The 14,022-nt window shown below is 42.3% G+C and overlaps 1 protein-coding gene across 1 annotated transcript; it reads right to left on the bottom strand.

The window, feature by feature from the left end:
* Positions 1-3,581: 3,581 nt before the first annotated feature.
* SF3B6 (splicing factor 3b subunit 6) lies at positions 3,582-13,680 on the bottom strand. Its single transcript, XM_030311557.1, has 4 exons — positions 13,456-13,680; positions 10,167-10,285; positions 4,019-4,157; positions 3,582-3,849 (listed from the first exon to the last, which is right to left on the bottom strand). The coding sequence occupies exons 1-4, from the start codon at positions 13,483-13,485 to the stop codon at positions 3,760-3,762; spliced, it is 378 nt and encodes a 125-aa protein (XP_030167417.1). The 5' UTR covers positions 13,486-13,680; the 3' UTR covers positions 3,582-3,759.
* Positions 13,681-14,022: the final 342 nt, after the last annotated feature.

Genomic DNA, 14,022 nt, shown 5'->3' with positions numbered 1-14,022 from the left:
AGTTACTTTTGAAAGGAATGTGTGATTCTGAGCTTGTTTTTGTATTTACTGCTTAGTTTCATCTAGATTTGCCCTCCTATTGGGGAATTACTTTGGAGTAGAATGTAGGATTCTGAACTTGTTTTCACATATACTGCTTATTTTCATCTGTATTTACTGTAACTTATGGAAATTCCCACTTATTGCTGGTGGGTTGTGTGTTTGTCAAAGGAGCCTGGGGCAATGTGGTTAGGAGATTTTTCTTTTGACACAGGTGAGGAAAGCTCTTAGCCATAGGGTTATTCTGTCAGGACTTAGAATTAAGATTGAGGAGAGGCTGGGAAGTTAGCAGTACTTATGGAGAAAATGAAGTGAGAAAGGGACTGCTTTACTTTTTTAAGTTTATTTATTTGTGAGAGAGAGAGAGAGTGTGTGTGTGTGTGAGAGTGGGGCAGGCGCAGCGAGAGAGGGAGGCAGAAGATCTGAAGCAGGCTCTGTGCCAACAGCAGAGAGCCCGACATGGGGCTTGAACTCACAAACTGTGAGATCATGACCTGACCCAAAGGCAGACACTTAACCAACTGAACCATTCAGGTTCCCTGGGGCTTCTTTGTTTTTAATCGCCCAGTCCCTGGACTCACTTCTGTTACAGGAGCAGACCAGCCAGAGGGTGCTGTACTCCTTCCTTTAGAGTATTGTTGTTCCTCACTTTCCTTGACGACACAAATGTCTGATAATTTCTCAGAACTTAGGCTTTGAGACATACTCATGTTTTCTGCTGTGACACCAGTAGAATAAAATTAAAAATGGCATCAAGGACCATTTCAGGTATCCACTATGGAGTCGTATAAGGTCTCAGAGTATTCAGAGCCTAGGTGGTAATGAGAGACACCCACTAAGGGAACAAAAACCAACCAATGCAAGTAACTACTGGCTAGCACCTGAAAAGGATACGTTAGGCTTTGCAGGCCTTGCTTTCCTGGCGCTCTTAAATGATGCAGAAAATGATGAGACACCATGCTAATGAGTTTGGACATTGTCCCGTGAAAGCCACTGAAAGTTGTTCAGCAGGAGTGATGATGAGATCCATGTCGTACCAGTTATTTTCAAATTCTTTGTCAACACTTTATTCATACAAAATCTTTCTCAGAAACTCAAAATTTAACCTGGGTAAACACAAAGCAGCTCTAGCACATATGTGCACGCACGTACACGTGCAGGAACACAATCATCCCGTGTGCTTTTTTTAAATTTATTTTGAGACAGAGAAAGTGCATGTGCAGGGGACAGGCAGAGAGAGCAAGTGAGAGAATCCCAAGCAGGCTCCACGCTGTCAGCGCAGAGCCTGACGCTGGGCTCGATCTCACGAACAGCAAAATCCCGATCTGAGTTGGGACCAAGAGTCCGACGCTTACCTGAGCCATCCAGGCGCCCCACCCCTTGCACTCTTAAAAGCAGTTTGAAAAGCTGAGCCTTCAATGCCTGGTGCAGTGGACTGATTTTAAGTATATCCTCAGCATCAAAGCACACACAGACCTGGCAGAGTAGGTGCTCAATATTTATCTACAGAATTCAAGTTCTTATAACTTAACTGGGACAGGCCACAAAATTGCCAAATAACTGGAATTTTTAAAACTCTTAGCCGTTAGGTCATGAAATTCAGCTAACAGATAGACTAATCCAAATGATGGACTGGCCATCATTGTCAATAGAAGCAATTTCCCCTGGTTATTAACTTAAAACAACTGCCCTCGAGGCAAGCCAGTCTGCCATGTAGACACAAGCACACTGTAAGTCTGTTTTCCCCTTACCAAAAAGCCTTTAATGTTATTTATTTTTATGAGAGAGAGAGAGAGAGAGCACACAAGATGGGGAGGGGCAGAGACAGAGGGAGACAGCTGATCTGAAGTGGGTTCCAGAGTCCAACATGGGGCTCAAATTCATGAACTGTAAGATCACGGCCTGAGCTGGTCAGATGCTTCACCAACTGAGCCACCCAGGCGCCCACCAAAAAGCCTTTCAGAAAATTATTTTACATTAGTAAATACCTAAAGGGGCACCATGCATTACACAAATGATAAGGAATTCATAAAAGCATTCATAAGAAAATTAAAGCTATGGCTCCTTTGTGATCTCCTGCCCTTCTTAGAAATAATTCTTTCTCCTCTTTTATAGTGCTTTCAAAAAGCACTGGCATTATTAGTCAGTAATTAAAAACAAGGGTAATTTCTTCATTTTCAATAGTAGGCTTTGGCAAGACAGTACCCAAAGTATAAAACAGCATATTTTCTTAAAGCTAAATGCATTTAAAAGTAAAGTAGATACTTTTGTACATTTAAATGATTCAGCGCTTATACCCTTCAAATTGATTTGGGGTTATAGTTATATCCAAAACAGTCGGTCCACATTTTTCCATTTGGCCATGCCTAAACTATAAAGAGAAAATTACAGTTATCTTCCAAGCTGCCAAGCTGTGGTGAATGTAAAACCATACGATTTCCATGCTGTGGGAGCATATAAGAACAAGCATTAAATACTCCATTTATGGCAAAGATACACTATGAGGGAAGGTCCAAGATATTCACAGACACTTGTTAACCAAAGGGAAAGACTACACAATACAGTCTTAGACATGTAACAACCAATACCACTACCCAAGAAGCTCGCCCTCAGATCTCTAACAATGTGCTGTCACCTGAATGGCCATTTATAGAACTGACTTCTGTTTCAAGGACAGGGTACCCATATTGACAAAGGTGTTAACTGTAAAGCAAGTATTATTCAAATGTATTGGCGTGGTTAATACTGGTTGATGTTACAGCAACTTTTTATGTAAGCATTTTATTCATTCAACCAACACAATGAGCTTTGGTTTCCTTATCTGCAAAATGGAGATACCTATCTTCACTGAGTTGTTAACATTCAATAAATGACAGCGCTGTAGAAACTTCCCACGATGGTTAAGCACTGGGCTGGACACCAGAGGCATTAAGAATACAGAAAAGTCTCTGCTCTAAAGAAGCTTGGTCTTGGGGCACCTGGGTGGCTCAGTTGGTTAAGCATCTGAGTTCTGCTCAGGTCATGATCTCACAGTTTGTGGGTTCAAGCCCCACGTCAGGCTCTGGGCTGACAGCTCAGAGCCTGGAGCCTGCTTCAGATTCTGTGTCTCCCTCCCTCCCTCTCTCTCTCTCTCTCTGCCCCTCTCCCACTTGTGCTCTCCCTCTGTCTCAAAAATAAATAAACATTAAGAAAAAAAGCTTGGTATCTATGACCACCTACCATCAAACAATTTTTTTTTTTTTAATTTTTTTTCAACGTTTTTTATTTATTTTTGGGACAGAGAGAGACAGAGCATGAACGGGGGAGGGGCCGAGAGAGAGAGAGACACAGAATCGGAAACAGGCTCCAGGCTCTGAGCCATCAGCCCAGAGCCTGACGCGGGGACCCACGGACCGCGAGATCGTGACCTGGCTGAAGTCGGACGCTTAACCGACTGCGCCACCCAGGCGCCCCATCAAACAATTCTTGATATGGTTCAACTACGGATTTGTCTTTTTTCTGGGATCAAATAAGAGGGGAAATTTCAAGACAAAACACTGACATGTTTTACAAAAAGCTACAAGTTTATTCACATAACATATTCTAACAGGTATCAAAGTCTCAAGCAGGTTGTTTTGAATCTCAATTAAGAAATCACAACATTCAGTATTAATTTAAAAACAAAAAAGGGTGATGGTGGTTATTCATGGGTTTTAGTCCAAAATGAAAATGCAGAAAACGTTATTTTGGTGGATCTGTGTTGATGCCGTATTTCTCCTTGAGAAGCTTCAACTGTTCTTCCTTCTTTTTTGTGTCCATCTTCTGAAATGCCTGAAAATGTGGTAAGCACCAAAGTTAACTTACTGACCTGTAGGTGAAATGAATTTCACCAACAGCACTAGCCAGAAAAGAACACACAGTACACTCTACCTGCCCACCCCACGGTACCCTAATTCTTACATGGGCTCCCCGGGTGACGAGAACAGTGACTAATACTTACCCTGTTGGCATTATAGTACAAAACCACCAGGTATCTGTTACAAACATTGAATCCTGAAAGGTGATCACATGCGTTTTTGGCATCAAAGATGTCTTCATAGACCACATAAGCTGTTCCTCTGGTTTCAGGTGTGTTCCCCCTGCAGTGTGAAATCAGACTTAATTAAAATACACATTTACCCGAGTTAGGAAGGACAACAGGTCTGAGGTTGGTGTCGAGAATAACTACCATGACTTCCAGTCTTTGACAAAACCTCAGATATGAGGCCTTCTGGCCAAGCACCTGTGATTTCATATGTGAGAGCATTCCCTGGGGGTTGTGGCTTTCTTTAAGTTTGCTATGGCCAAACCAAGAAAGAAGGATATGGAGATTTCTACAGAAATTACGATTCCATGGAAGATTTTAAAGGGACGAAGAAGACTGGTATCTTGCAGACTGCAAAGTGATTTTAGAATATAAAGAATTTCTTTGGGTTGAGTTCCATGGAGTTTTGTCACTGTCCTGTGTTCCTGAACTATGAAACATGAATACTGGGCTATGGAATACTTTCTCTTTATAAATAAACTAATAATTACTGTGGGGAAAAAAATTAACGGGAGCATTGATAGCTGAATAACAACTGTCTTTTAAACCACTAACCAGAGAAGATTAGGGATAGTAAGTGAAGTTTTAAGTATTTTGAGATCAACCTGAACACCATTAGAGGAAATAAACATTATAGATAGGTATGTTGGATAAGCCTACTATTTCTTGAATTGAGGTAATTTTTGTTTTGTTTTGAAGTAAAACAGCTACAGGTTGAACTTGCTCTGTCGGGACTACTGCTGCAGCTGCCAAAGAACCAGCTTGAAACTGTCACGGTCTTCCGTGTACACTGTTCCAGTCTTTCTTACTTCCCATACTAAGAACCAGTTCCCAGTCTCAAGCTGAAAAGTACCGTACTTAGGGGTGATGGCTCCTATTAGTCAGTCATCAAAGTCTAGAATGAGGTTTTTCTTAGTGTGCATTTACGCAGCAGAACGAAAACTTAAGTTATTTACCACAATTACCCCGTTACTAGTCCCTTGTTTCTAAAGATTTTGATTTTTTACCGCACTATTAGTTTCAATACTCCAAGACAAGCCCGTCTCCATGTTTCTGAGCAGTATTCTACTAAGGTTTACCAAATCCATAAAAATAAAACCTATTTTGTGTCTGTAGAGCGGGGTGGGGTTGGAGGGAAGCCCCTACCAAGATGGCAAAATTATGCTATCTAGGAAAACAGACAGCCATTAATCCTTTATGGCTGGGAAAGGATGTTCTCTAATGTCGCGTTAACGTGGTTTCTCCCGCTTAGAAGATTCACTCACTGCCTTTCTAAAATGTGGTAGTCAGCTCCCAGCTTTTCATACATACGTTAATAATGTATGCACTTTCATGCATTACACAGCCCTGTCTGGCTCGGGAGAAGGGCTCGGCTTTGGCAGAGACCAGAGGGAGGGCGTGTGCTTATGGCTGGGATTATCTGCCTGCCAGAGGAGAATGCTGGAAGGTCACTGGGAGTGGAAGCTGGACCTTGCTCATGGATTCGGAGCTGCTGCTTGTGTAAGTTTTCCTTGCCACCTCCTCTCTTCACCTCACCAGCTTCCTTCGGCGGGGAGGAAGGGAAGTGTGAAGAGCAACAAACTGCAGGCAGCAGATGGCCATGTGCTTGTCAGTGGGGGCAGTGGGCACAGGTCCCACTCAGCTTATGCTCCCAGTGTGATAAAGATGGACCCTTCCATCTGTGTTCTAGCCACCCAGTGCCAACTGTGGAATAAGGTTTAAGACTGTGGGCTGCCTCTCCGTCTGCCATAGTCCCTGCAGAGGGTCAAGAAAAGGTAGCAGGCCATGGGAAGGGGAGGTACCTCTTTAAATGTGACCTAGGATGTGGCTACAGTCTTGGGCCCCGGTCACAGTTTATGCTTCCTATAAAAGGGTTAGGAAGAGATACAGGGTGCTGGGGCGGTGGGAGGGTGCCGGTGTCACTGAATGCTTACGGGCTGTCAGGCTACAGAGGGATTTTGTAATAGTCCTTACTCTCTGGGGATAGTCTAACAACTTTTGGACCTCTTTAAGTTTTCTTTTTTTTAAGTTTATTTATTTTGAGAGAGAGAGAGAGAGAGAGAGAGAGAAACGAGAGAGAGAATCCTAAGCAGGCTCTGCACTGTCAGCGCAGAGTCTGATGTGGGGCTCAAACTCACACAAACTCACGCGAGATCAAGGCCTGAGCAGAAATCAAGAGTCAGAGGTTTAACCAACTGAGCCACCAGGGTGCCCCTGGACCTTTTTAAAACGAATTTGTTTGTTTGTTTATTTGTAATCTCTACAACCAACGTGCAGAATCACATGCTCTTCCTACTGAGCCAGACAGGTGCCCCAACTTTTCACTTTTAATTTTTAATAATGCATTAGCTGGGGGGGGGGGGGGGAAGCAATGCATTAGCTATGAAAGTTGGGGAATACCCAAAGAAAAAAACACTTCTCCAAAGATTTTGCCAAAATGTCTATTTTCCCTTTGGAATAAAAACATAAAAAAACCTTAATATTTTAGTTCTTGCTAACTGGGCAAAGAAGACCTTATATTTCATTTTACTCTCACACCATGCACCCAACAAGTGCTAATGAGCATTTGAAAAGTGGAGGTCTACTTTCTCCCACATATTCTCTCATACATCCTTTCTCCCGGAAGCTAAAAAACAAAACAAAACAAAACAAAAGCATCTCTTCCTCTCACATCTTAGGAACTAGAATAGGGATGGGCACTAACCCCATTTTAAAGATTCTCATCTCAAGTGTCCCAGCTCCTAATTAACAACCTAGTATCTTAACCATATTGTAACTTTGGTTTTTAAAAGTATATACTTATACCTACTGTAGGGTAGGCACTGAGCCAACATTATTCTCTTGATTGGTGGTAAATCTTAGAGTAGGAATAAGAAAACCTAATCATGTGACAACCTCTCTTGAGCTTCGGCTGCTTCATGTGTCAAGTAATGTTATCAGGCTGTATCAGCTGCCCTACACCTTACACATTTTAATAATCGAAAAAGGTAAAAGGTATGAAAGAGCTTTAAAAAGTTCAATGCACCAGGGGCACCTGGGTGGCTCAGTCAGTTAAGCATCCAGCTTCAGCTGAGGATATGATCTAGAGGTTCACGAGTTAAAGCCCAGCATCAGGTTCTCTGCTGTCAGCACAGAGCTCTCTTCAGATCCTGTCTCCACCCCTTCCCCGCTCACGCTCTCTCTCCCTCTCTCAAAAATGAACATTAAAAATTTTTTCAAAAAAATAGAAGAGAAGCAGTAAAAAGTTCAAAGCACCAAGTGTCTGCTATATACCAGGTAGGCTGATCAATCATCCTAGTTTGCCCAAGACTGTCCAGATTTTGGCACTGAAAGTCCACATCCCAGAAACCATGGTCCTGGGCAAACTGGGAAGGTTGGTCACCCTAGTGCTAGGTGCCAAATATGTGATAAAGCATGAACACAGCTAGGGAACAGAAAAACATCTGTTTCTTAATCTATTAATTTAGACCCAAGTTCCTGCACACCAAACTTTTATGAATTTATTCAACAAATATATATTGTGTTCTTGGGGTGCCTAGATGGCTCAGCTGATTAAGCGTTGGACTCTTTGATTTCAGCTCAGGTCACGATCTCACTGTTCGTGAGTTTGAGCCCCACATCACGCTCTGTGCTGACAGCGTGCAGCCTGCTTGGGATTGTCTCCCTCTCTCTCTGCTCCTCCTCCCCTTGCTCTCTCAAAAAAATAAATACAAATTTACAAAATATATACTGTGTTCTTTCTGTATGACAGGCACTGGAATTATAACAGTGAAAAAGACAAGCATCATCCCTCCCTTCAAGGACCTTTATTCAAGTGGGAGAAAGATAAAGAAATAATTACAGACAAGAAATCTTATTAAGGAAGTAGACGGAGATGAATGGGAGGACAGGGGATTACTTAAAGCTAGGGTGGTCAGGGTAAACCTCTCTGAGAAGGTGACGATGAGGCTGAGACCTGAAGAATGAGGAGCCAGACAGGAGATGAGCCAGGTGACAATCATTCCAGATGGAGGGAGCAGAGTACAAAGGCCCTGAGCTACTGTGCAGCCTTCTACACATGCCACTGCTTAATTATCTGTCCTTTTACCTTGGCTCTCTGAAACTCTCTCCAATCTCACTGTGGATCATCAATACATTTTATAACACTTTCAAAGTCAAGTACAACCACTTTCTATATTATTCATTTACTTAGATAACTGGGGTGTTTAACATGAATCAGGCACAACAGCTGTCAACACAAAATGAAAAGAATATATATGGTACCTGCCCTAGAGGAGCTCACAGGCTGGCAGGAGAGACCAGGAAATACACAGACAACAACAAAATCACCTGTTGGGAGATGTTCACAGAAGGTGCTGTGGGAGCATAGAGAGGGGTGGCTAACACACACGAGAAGGAAATACTCCATGACAAAGTGCTTTCACAGGAATGATCTAATTTGATCCTTACTAGAATTCCTTTAAGAACACAGGTTAGGAAGATTGTGTTTCATAAGTAATTGAAGCTCAGAGGGGTTAAATATTTTGCCCAGTTATACGCAACTAGCAAATGTCCAGCTAGTATCTGAACTTAGGTCTTACAACCGATTCAGTAAATTTATCATACTGCCTCCATGTTAAAAACTGAAAGGCACTAGATTACCTTACATGTGAGGGTAAGAAAACCAAAAAGTGGGACACCTTGTCCAGGGTCACAGGGCCTGAAGCAGAATCTTGTTTCCTGACCTCCAAGTCAGGGGATCTTCTGTATGACATTCTTACATGTCTAGGACAGGGTTTCTTAACCTAGGTTTCATGTACCCCCTGAAATCATATGCAAAATTTTGTATTCTTCTGTAGAAAGGGTCCAAAGCTTTCACCAAATATCCAGAGGACTGAGACTTCCTAAAGAGAATGGCTAGTCTATAACACTTCATTTCTATCCCTACTTGAGTACCAATGATGATGTATTGCTAGCACTTGGTTTACTTTCTGGAGGGACAGTGATCATTTCAAAGGACAGTCCTCAAGATCTCAAAGAGTTCTTAAAACAAAAAAAAGAAAGGAAAGAAAAAAAATCTCTCAGAATGTTAAAAGCCAAGAAGAAGCTCTCAGGTCATTAAGGAAAATTTATTAAGAAAGAGATAGTCAGGGGTGCCTGGCTGGCTCAGTCGGGGGGAGCATGAGACTCTTGATAAAAGGATCATGCTGAGTGTACAGATTACTAAAAAATAAAGAAATAAACTTAAGGAAAAAAATAAAAAGAAATCCTTCCAAATGGACTCTTAGGTAAGTAGAGTGTCAGTGGCTATGAATCTGAGTAGTGTCAATATTCAGTTTAGAATCAGAAGTTTTATCACTAAATAGCTGTGTGAATCTAGAAAGGTACTTGTACTCTATGGGCCTCAAAATAGTCTCACCTGTGAAACAGAGTATCAACTCCACACAGGGCTGTAGTACTGGTCATGGAAATAAAAGCACCTGTTACAATAAATGGCATTTTGTAGATGTTCAATAAATACCATTTGAAGATATGAACACCAATTTTTAGATTAAAACACGAATTCGTGTTGCAATTATTCTCCCCTCTTTTAAATCTTCAATAGAAAAAAATAAATAAATTTCAACAGAAAGCTATAGCTGAAAAAGAAAAAAGAGAGCTGTAGTTGAAAAAAAAAATCATTTTTTTCAGTTACTTGTTACTTAGTTTATTCAGAAATTCTGAGTAAAGGAGACACCAAAGCAAATTAGAGTTAATGGACATAAAAAAACAGAGTATTGTCTCTGACTTTACAAATAATAGTTACGCTGTTATGTTAGTTCTTTCTTTTCCCACCCATTCCCCTGAAACCATTCATTACTGCTTCAAGCCTTCTCTAATTTCACTACTATCCTTGGCTCTCACTGAGCTGGATCAGGAGGGTCTCATGTTTTTCCATACAAAATAAATAAATAAATAAATCTCATTTCTCAGATTCCAATCTATTTAGTCTCTAGGCTCTTGGTTAGACCCTGTTGTCAGCTATAATTGAGATTATACAATCATTTTCCTGAAATGACATTTCAAAAGTCTCAGTAAGACTCACACTCGAATTTGACGAATAGGTCCATATTTTCCAAATATATCATACATTTCTTCAGCTGTGATTTTGTACGGCAAATTTCTTATGTATAAAATCCGATTTACTTCAGGTGGAAGTCGAATCTAAAATGAGAAATACGTACTATTATTGTAATCAGGGGCAGGAGTGCTACCACCTAAAATAAACTTCTCATAATTATAAATTCTCACAGTAAAACAAAAACACAACAAAAAAAACATAATAGTCAAGAATAAGAATTATTAAAAAATAATAAGAATTATAATCTGAAATTATTTTCTGAAAATAGCATGCTTTTCAGAAAATCAACTGGGCTCTCATTTTAGGGAGTACGCTTTCAGGCAGTGCAGTTAAACACGGATTTCCAACCTCATTTAAATTTTTTTTTTTTCAACGTTTATTTATTTTTGGGACAGAGAGAGACAGAGCATGAACGGGGGAGGGGCAGAGAGAGAGGGAGACACAGAATCGGAAACAGGCTCCAGGCTCCGAGCTGTCAGCCCAGAGCCTGACGCGGGGCTCGAACTCCCGGACCGTGAGATCGTGACCTGGCTGAAGTCGGACGCTTAACCGACTGCACCACCCAGGCGCCCCTCCAACCTCATTTAAAAGTCCACAATGCCTTAGACACATAGGGGAATGAAGGGAACTCTTCCTGTTTCTTACACAATAAAACTCCCACTGATGACTCTTATCTGGTCTTTTTAAGAACCTGTTACATTAATGATATCTTCTCCCTCTTGAATTTAGTGTTCCCTTCACTATGACCTTCTTCTATTCCTCCAATGAGCAGCTGCTTATGTCCTGCCAACTGTTACACAAAACTAAATACTTATTTGGATCCCTCGTTGTTCATTCATCAATATTTACTGAGCACCTTCCTTTTGTATATACCAGGCTAGGTATTAGGATTGAACAGTGAAGGAAAAAAGACACGGTTTCTGCCTTCCCTGAACTTATTAGCTCTCTACTTATTATCCTATTTTGTTTTTTTTCCCCTCTCAGTCAAGCATCTGGAAAGATAAAGTTTGTACTCACTACTTCATATTCTTTCCTTCACTGATACACACCAACGTACCACAACCTAGCTTCCACCCCAGCACTATGACGAAATGCTCTTATTCACTAAGACCTCTTCACTGCAGTGTTCAATTCTCATCACACTTAACTTCTCTGGGGCTTCTGACACTGTTGACTATTACTTTCTTGACAACAATGACACTATTTCCTTGGCTTCCCCCTAACTGTCTGGCTAGTTCTTCTCATTCTTGTCATTAACATATGCTCTTCAACAGAATTTTACTTTTAGACTTTTCTTTTAAGTTTATTTATTTATTTATGGGGGGGGGGTGGCAGAGAGAGAGGGAGAGAGAATTGCAAGCAGGCTCCGCACTATCAGCATAGAGCCCCTGAACCACGAGGTCACGACCTGAAATGAAATCAAGTCGAACACTTAACCGACTCAGCCACCCGGGCGCCCCCAGACTTTTCTTTACCTTTGTATACTGTCCTTAAGTCCACATTCTCTTTGGTCTCTTAACGACAACACATGGTTTCCACATCTCCCATCCAGGGTTCACTCCTGTGTTATTAACATATTCAACTACACATTGGATATTAATTTGCTCAAAACTATTAAGGTGGCAACTATTTCAGACATTAAACTAAGTGCTGTATAAAAGGAAAAAGAGGAGGGGCACTGGGTGGCTCAATTGGTTAAGCAGTGGACTTTGGCTCAGGTCATGATCTCAAGGTTCATGAGTTCAAACCCCACATCAGGCTCTCTGCTGTCAGCACAGAGGCTGCTTTGGATCCTGTCTCCTCTCTCTGCCCCTCCCGTGCTGGTTCCCTTCTCTCTCTCTCTCTCTCTCTCTAAATAAATAAATAAATAAATAAACTTAAAAAAAAAAAAAAGAAAAAGAAGATACTTCTTCCTTGCCCTCAAACTAGTAGTGACAAATGGTAAACAAATAAGTATAATAAAGTTTTAGATTTAAAATTCAAGACTGCCTTCAAATAGACAATCAGCACTGCCAATTATAATACACGTCTCTAGTACATCTGCTTTCTCACTCTGTAAGACACTGTATCACACTTACTCTTTTCTCCTCAAGCCTTACCACCACCACTCCTTCTAACATCTGAGTTGGGCGGTAACCTCTTCCCTGCCCATCTCAGGAGATGATCTTGGCTCTTCCTTATTGAAAAATATATGACTAAATGGTAAGTACCTTATAGTCATATCACTAAACCCATCAATCTAAATTCATCCATATCCACCCCTCTCCCTCTCATTATTATGCCAACCTTCATCTATTCAAAACCTTAACTCCTGAACTTACTTCATCTTTCTCCCACATCATCAGTTTCTCCCACACTACTGAATCATTCTCTCTGGCATGCAAATACACCTCGTATCACACATCTTGAAAGAGAGAAGATATCAACCATCATCCAATCTCTCTGCTTCCTATTGACATGAAAACTTGTGGAAACAGCTGTCTCCATTTTCTTAACTTTCATCCTCTTTTCATCCCACTGCAACCAACTTTTCATCCGCTAAGATGATCATCAAGGTTACCAAAATTCTGCATCTCACCATATCTAATTATGTGTTCATTACACTATATCTCTCAGCCTTATGGCTGACCTACCAACTCCCTGGGACTATTTTTCTTAGGTTCCCATATAACACCCCACTCTTTAACAGAATGTAAACAGAAGAACGCTTTTATTCACTGTTGTATCCACAATGTGTAAACTATGTCAGGCACAAAGTAGGTATTCAATAAATATAACTTCTCAGTTGTTTCTTATCGCAGTTTTGGTATATAGTCGGTGCTCAAAAACACTGAGTTAAAACATTAATCAAGGATCCACAAAGCTCCATGACTTGAGGAGAATCCCAGGCTCTGGTTGCCTGTGAGCTATTAGGTTATTTACTGGAGACTCGTCTGCGCTTTTGACTTTTGGGTGAAGATCCTGTCGTCAGTTCGCAGGTGCAGATCAAGCAACAAAGGCTGTAGGATTAACACTATCGCTGACACCAGAATAAAAGACCGAGAGAACTCTCAAAAGGAGTGGACGCGGAAACGTGGCTCAGGGAGCATATCCGTGAGGATGGGGCTAAGATGGAACCCCCAGTGATAAGATAGCAAATTGTGGGCTACCCTGGCCCGGGGACCGAGGAAGGGCAAGATACACAGCGCCACGCCGTTGAGAAAGTCCAACAGCGAAGTCCTCCCCCTCTTTGGCAGAAGGCCCCGATACTCACGTTCGCCCTCTTGGCCGCTTGCATCGCCATCTTGGCGGGCTGATAAGGTTACCGCTGCAGACACTGGAATTCCTCCGGACACCCCCGGAGCTGCTCTGCAAGACCCCAACACCGCGTCAAACACAGGACATCAACATCCACCACCGGAAGCTCTAAAACACGCCGGAATATCGCCGTCTCACGCCGAGACGTGCTTACGTAATATCCCCTTTCGAAAAGACTCCGGGGCAAAACGAGCCTGAGATGACAAAGAGGCGGGGCGGATAGTTGAAAGGTGAGGATTCAAGAGGGGGCTGAGCTGTGCACCGGAAAGGGCGGGGCCTGGGCTTAAGAAGGGGAGGTGTTCCCGTCACGGCAGCCCTGAGCAAAGGAAGCTGGCCGGAGGGTGCGGGGCCTGGCCCCTGTGGGGCGCGCGCGGCGGTACCCGGGGACTGGTGTGTGGGCCCGGTCCTCCAGCGCTGGGCAAAGCTGGGCTTACGGGGTTGTGGCAGGTGGGGTTGTGGCCGACCATGTCCCCGTACCCGGAACCCCCGACCCTGAAGTTGAGCACTCCTGTAACGCCTGCGG

The sequence above is a fragment of the Lynx canadensis genome, chromosome A3 (assembly GCF_007474595.2).
Source record: "Lynx canadensis isolate LIC74 chromosome A3, mLynCan4.pri.v2, whole genome shotgun sequence".
Lineage (NCBI taxonomy): Eukaryota > Metazoa > Chordata > Mammalia > Carnivora > Felidae > Lynx > Lynx canadensis.
The sequence above is the reverse complement of the archived record's forward strand: the minus strand, read 5'-3'. Positions and strand labels throughout refer to the sequence as shown.

Bases quoted from the DNA above. Each gene is read 5' to 3' on its own strand.
- SF3B6 (XM_030311557.1), bottom strand. From the start codon at position 13,485: ATGGCGATGCAAGCGGCCAAGAGGGCGAAC. The intron at 10,286-13,455 runs GTGAGTATCGGG...TTCTCATTTTAG, and splicing joins AAGCGGCCAAGAGGGCGAAC to ATTCGACTTCCACCTGAAGT. The intron at 4,158-10,166 runs GTGAGTCTTACT...TTCACACTGCAG, and splicing joins CCTATTCGTCAAATTCGAGT to GGGGAACACACCTGAAACCA.